This window comes from Hipposideros armiger, unplaced genomic scaffold (genome assembly GCF_001890085.2).
Source record: "Hipposideros armiger isolate ML-2016 unplaced genomic scaffold, ASM189008v1 scaffold_211, whole genome shotgun sequence".
In the NCBI taxonomy this organism is placed as follows: Eukaryota; Metazoa; Chordata; class Mammalia; order Chiroptera; family Hipposideridae; genus Hipposideros; species Hipposideros armiger.
The window spans coordinates 306,566-312,667 of record NW_017731561.1 but is presented as its reverse complement, the minus strand read 5'-3'; the positions used below and the strand labels follow the sequence as shown (position 1 = coordinate 312,667).

The 6,102-nt window shown below is 45.1% G+C and overlaps 1 protein-coding gene across 4 annotated transcripts in view; it reads right to left on the bottom strand.

Annotated features, from left to right (window-relative positions):
- The window catches only part of SGCD (sarcoglycan delta), a 405,963-nt gene that overhangs the window by 145,878 nt on the left and 253,983 nt on the right, over positions 1-6,102 (bottom strand). For all 4 annotated transcript variants that reach the window (XM_019654007.1, XM_019654008.1, XM_019654006.1 and 1 more), the window contains one exon: positions 5,626-5,713. In XM_019654007.1, coding sequence (XP_019509552.1) covers positions 5,626-5,713 — 88 coding nt within the window. The remainder of the gene's footprint in view (positions 1-5,625; positions 5,714-6,102) is intronic.

Sequence of the window (6,102 nt, the reverse complement as noted above, 5' to 3'; positions counted from 1 at the left end):
ACAGCTTTTGGACCTATAAAGGAGGGAAGGAGGGGGGGAGAGAGAGAGAATACATTAGGCTCATTGCATTCAATTACAAAGAACTCTTCATAGAGTGTATACATCTAACAAGACTGCATTGGACTTGAATGTAAGTGGATTGGTTTTCAGAAGCCAACCGTGAAAATCAGCCTCATGACTTTAGCCATATCTTGTCAATTACTTTTAATCATATGCTCTCAGGCTATGATTTTAAAGACCATCATGCCTTTCCTTCAAGCTAATGCTTGAATGAGATTTCTCTCAGCTAACCATCAAATTACTGTCAAATACTTGTAGATATTGGCTTGAATGTACTGAGGCACAAAAGGCTCACCAGCTCTTGAAGCAACCAGCATATCTTTGGCCAGCCCTCACTGCTATAAAGGGTGCCTTTCAATTCAGCTGAAATCTGTTTCACTTTGTACCCTTGACCCTCTGGCTGCATTTGACATCAGACAAGTCGATTTCCTCAGTATACAGATCATTTCCTGGCTGAAAAGGCTATAATATTTTGCAATTACTTGCTAGGAAGTTGTTGAACCTTTTATGCTAAAGTTTTTTTCCATAAAAAATAAATTTTTGAGGGTTTGTCATATGACGGATATGATTCTTGAATTGGGGCTGCAAGACGCAAGGTCACTGCTCCCCTAGCATTCATCTTCTGATGGAGACAGACAGATATAAGCTTAAACATTGATTAATAAATAAACAAAAACCCACAGAGCGTTTTGGTTAGTATGGAAAGAAAAATAGGTTAATGTGTTCGAATTCGTAAAAAAGGAGACATTTTCAGTCTATCTGAGCTGGAGCCACCTGAATACATGAAGTTCATCAGAATAACCTGGGAGTGTAATCACCCTCTTGGAATCTGGCTCAGATCACAAGGAATTTCTTTTGGTCTGGAAATTCATACAGAAAAAAATTATATTTATATTTAACCAAAGCTGCCTAGGAGTGTCTGATATAAAATTCTGTTTCCTTCTAGTTATTTTTCCAAATAGTGTTGCTTATGAATAAAACATAGTAATGAAAGGGCCCACAATGCCTTCCAGGCAGACACCACCAGGAACACACCTTGCCGTGAGGGAGCACACACACCTAGGGGAAGCACGCGAGACATCTCAGTAATGAGGGAGGACTTACTGTAGTGTCTGGCCTTATATGAGGTTATTTGGGGGTAGGGTTTAAGGAAGCAAAGCTTTGCTGTGGATAAGATGCTGGTAGGAAGTGGGAGTCATTTTATAACTGGTATCTTAGTAAATCTTTTCTAGAAGTAGGAAAGACCACAGCAATGCTAGAATTATAGTGAATAAAGAAAAAAACAGTCATATTAGCTAGGATAGAGGGAACTTTGGTCATTTTGTGGCTTGGGTAACTGTTTTCCTTTTTGTCTGTGTTCAGACGTGATCTTTGTTCAGAGACATGTCTGTGCTCAGAGCTGTCTTTGTTTTTCTTTTGTCTTTATCCTTCATGGCCACCACGTGGCCTTGTCTGGTGCGGATGTTCTGTGCAATTATTTATGGTTAAACAGGAGAACACTGCAGATTGGCTGATAGTGCCCAGCCAGCCCCTGATGTCTGCAGCTGCTTTCCTTTGCTTGTCGAGGCTATCAGTCTAAGAATCAGAGGATAAGAATTATGTCCTAACTCTCATTTTCTGGTAATGTGACTTTGAGCAAATCATTTGATCTTTCTGAATCTCATTTTCTGCATCCATAAAATTGTACTATCACCACCTATTTTATCTACCCCACAGAAAGGTTAAAAGGATCACACTATACTGTGTGTACAAAAAGAACTTTGTAGGCAGAAAAGTGCTGTGAAAGGTAGAGGGCTGCTCTTGTGATTGTCATCAGCACTGTGACCACGGCCATTTTTCTAATGCAGTGGCCACACATAGTGAAGAGAATTAATGATAAGGCACCTCTTAGTGCACTCGCCTCATTCGCGTAATCCTGTCAATTTGACAGACCTGATCTCTTGCTAGAACATCCATACTAGCCCTCTGACAAAAATAAGGACGTTGGAAAGGCTTCTTAATTAAGTGGGGAATTGAAATAGGAGACATAGCACGGAATTTCCCAATGGCACGGGACTTGTTGCTATCTTCTCCGACTGCCTTCATGCTGAAGGTGAGAAGAGTAAGTGGCAGCAAGGTTAGGGGCTCTCTCAAGGTCACCAAGTGAGCTCATGGCAGATCGGGGTCTGGCCTGAGCTCTCAAAATTGTACCACAGAAGAACAAGGGATGTTTATTTGTCTGGGAAGGAGAAGGGGGTTGGGCTCAGCACAGGAGGAAGAGGTAGAAAAGGAGCTTTTGGAGGATGAGGGGAAGTAGAAAGCTGGAGACAAGGACCGGAGAGAGATCGTGAAAGAACAGAGATGCACATGAGGGCTTCGGATTAGTTGTCCTAGGAGGAGGGCTAAGATGCAGCTGCCTTCTTGGTGACACCAAAAATTTCAGGAAAATCGGTCAATGCTTTGGGGTTGTTACCCATTTTTTAGAAGGGAGATTGAGGGTCAAGAGGTCAAGAAGTGCTAATGAATGAATGAATGACCTCAGGATGGTCACAGGTGAGCACAGTGGACCTGCTCAGGATCTGGGCAGATGGCCAAGTGGTGGCAGGACTCGGGGACACAAATCCTATGACTTTGCACCCATGGACTTGGACAATAACATGAGATGTGGCCCCGGAGGAGTCGAGAGCACCTGCTTGTGTGTAAACTGTGCTTACTCTGAACTTGTGAACGGGACATGAGACATACGGGCAAGTGTACTGAAGAGACGGCCGTAACTGGAGAACACAAGACACAAGTTATCTTGCTTTTCAGGGCTTCGCAGAATATGACCTGGAATTTACCAAGGGCCAGAACCATGTGAGTGCATAAAGCTCAGTAACTGTTAGTTTTAGCTAAAACCCCACAGAGTGACTGCTGGCTCGGCTCAAGGGTACAGTCGGCTTGTGCTTTTGTTGATTTCACCTGGGGCTGCCGAACCTGCTCGTATGTGGTGAAATCTCAAAAAAAAAAAAAAAAAAAAAAAAGAGAGAAATACAAATGGAACTGCAGACTGCTCAGGAGGTCCCTTGGTGAGGCCACCATTCCTCTGTGGGATGTAAAAAATCTCGATTCCTAACTTGAAGCTAATCTTCGGTTAATCTCCATCTGCGCGTGGTAGTCTGTGTGTGAAATCCCCAAACAGGGAGATGTGATCAGGATGCGTCAGCCGTGTCCCAGTCAAGCCACTGCCCCCAGTTTGGGAGCTGCAAAGGCCTGGGGCTGTCCAGCCTAATGTCTTTCCCCACCTCCCCTGATGCTGACACCTTTCCCCACTCTGGTGAGATGCTGTGGAAGGTTCCCCCACCACTTTACTTCCTGCAGACCACAGGGTTTCCTGCTCAGCCCCTCCGCTGAGGTGTCAGTCAAATGGGCATTTGTGGTCTAGCCTGGGAGCTTAACTACCACTTAAAACTGTTTCACGTCACAAAATTACCTGCATTGCTAACACAGGAACTTTTCTGCTGGGCTTTTGGGACATTCTTTAGAGAAGTAGGAGATTCTTGAATCCTCTGGCTTGCCTTAGTGCACCTGGCCTCTTGGACAAAGGAGTCATTTGCTCTGGGATAGGTGTACCACCAAGTGTAACAGTCTTTAGAAGACACTGTCCCCTGGAACTGCTCTGTGCCGTCCACCATGTGCATAAACATAAAAGGAGAACCCTGAGGGAAACCTTCAGAGGCAGGGTGTGTGTGTAGCAGTGCTTTAGAATTCTATTTTGAACACCTCTCTCCTCTCTAGAAATCATCTTAAAAGGCTGCTGCTGGCTGGTGACAGAATGGCTTTTTGCTCATCTCATTTTAATATTAGCTATCTCCGGGCTTGCCGTCAGAGTGAGGGATAGGTGTGTCAGCTCCCGAGAGGGCCTGGCGTGGGCAGGGGAGACAGAAAAACAGAAGACAGGGAAGGAGGGTGGCAAGAGAGGAGAGAATGGGGAGAGACAAGGAGGAAGACAGAAGGGGATGAGAGGAAGGGGAGAGAGGAGAGAGAGGGGTCATGGGGAGGGGAGATGGGAAGATGGGGGAAATGGGAAGGAGGGAAGTGTGGAGAGGGAGGAGGAAGAGGAGGGGAGAGAGGAGAAAGGGAGCAAAGGGGAGGAAAAGAGGGGAGTTAGGGGAGAAAATGGAAAGGAGGGGGAGGGGGAAGAGGGAGAAGGAAGGGGAGAGAGACTGACTCTTGCTGAATAATAATAATTTGGGCTGTTCTGGCTTTATTAAAACAAAATCTGCCAAGTAAGCCAAATACCCCACTACAAATAAATGGCAAATGATCAACAGGCTACGTAAGTTCCTTTCGTATGTGGAAATCCGGGAGCTGGAGGTTGGATTTATTTCCCGTCTGGAGGTAATTTTCACACACACCACTTAAATCACTGCTTACTGAAGCTGTTTATTTAATTATTTAGCATTGTGACTAGGCCAGATGTCCTACAAGCACCGCAGACAATCCGATCGCATGCTGGAACAACGTGTTTATGTATGACGGGCCCCGCCGTGCAGCAGTTCCTTCTCCCCTGCGTTCTCCCTGGTCGAAGGTCCCCCACTGGCTGTGGAGCTCCAGGCACCCACAGGCAGCGCCCCTGCGAGGTGCACAGTGAGGCTCTTTCCCCAGCAAGACTCTGGGCACAAAGGCGCCTGTTTCCCATGGCATGTGCATCAGTGGGGCCCTAGATGTTTTAGTCATAGTAACGTTTCCGGGCATTTGGGCAACTGGCTTCGGAAAATGTCCATCTGGATACTTTTCTCTCAGCCCTGGAGCTGAACAAATGGCATTCTCTGTCTGGAAGTGTGACAATGCCATTCAGAGGCACACCCCTTTTCCTTTCCACTGTGGGGTGAATAATGGCTCCTGCTTACTGCTGCTTATAACCTACAGAGGGGGTACTGGCCATAGCATTCAACGTATTACCATGGCCACAAGGCCCATGTTTATCACTGTAAGCATTACTGTGAATAACCAATCCTTGTTTAAATGTCAGGAATATGCAGCTTAAAGCCCAGTGGGTGCTTTCCATAGCAGTTAGGAGCAGATCTGCTATGTTAAAAGGAGCCACACACACGGATTCAGTGAGGGTACATCTGCATCTTGCAATTGAGTTAAGGTTCAAAGTCAGCACATACCGCAAATATGGCTTCCAACAACCATTAAACCCCCCCTTTACACCCCGTAAAGTATGGTGTGCATGGTTTTGTGTATACTCTCAATGAATTAAACACAGTCAGCTTCCCCTCCAGCATTGGAGCAGAGGGCTTCTCTGTTGCTGAGCACTAGATGAAGCAGCTGGCTTATGTTTTGGGGCAAAGCTACACGGAAAAGAGTTTATTGCCCCCTAAACAAACATTACTGAATTTGCATAAGTTAAATGTGTGTATATGACAAGGCTCTACCCTTTAGTAGAATCATGGAACACACGCCACCTTCGCTTTCTGTAACACACTGCAAATTGTGTTAGCAGACATTTCTTTCTTTAGTTCACATGGTGCTTCGTTCAGTTTTTGGTTCTGAGGACTTAGCATGGATCAGGAACTGCTAAGTGCTTTTTTCTCTTACCTGTTATCAGCTGAGTTAACACTTTAGTCTGGTCATTGAGAATGTTCACTGTCACATTTCTGGCTGATTTGAAATACAGGGCATTACCCTGTAATAAGAAAATAAGAGAAACACATGAAAATGGCAGCAGATTTCTAAACGAAAAACTGAAATCCTAACTCTTCAAGGGGCTGCACTGGTTTCAGCCAAGTTCTCATTGATGTGTCTTTATTTGAAAACTTCAAGTGTCTAATGATCCCCACATATGTGATAATTAACTGGCATTCATCCAAAATAGATTTCCTCCAAAGAGACACAGAGAGACAGACACACATTCAAAATAGATTTCCCTAACACACACACACACACACACACACACACACACACACACACACACACATATAAATCAGAAGCAACAGGGTGATACTGAGCCCTGCAAATGTTACTGCAGTGTTAGCGTTGGCACTGGGGTGATCAGGAATGATAATCTCCTAATCT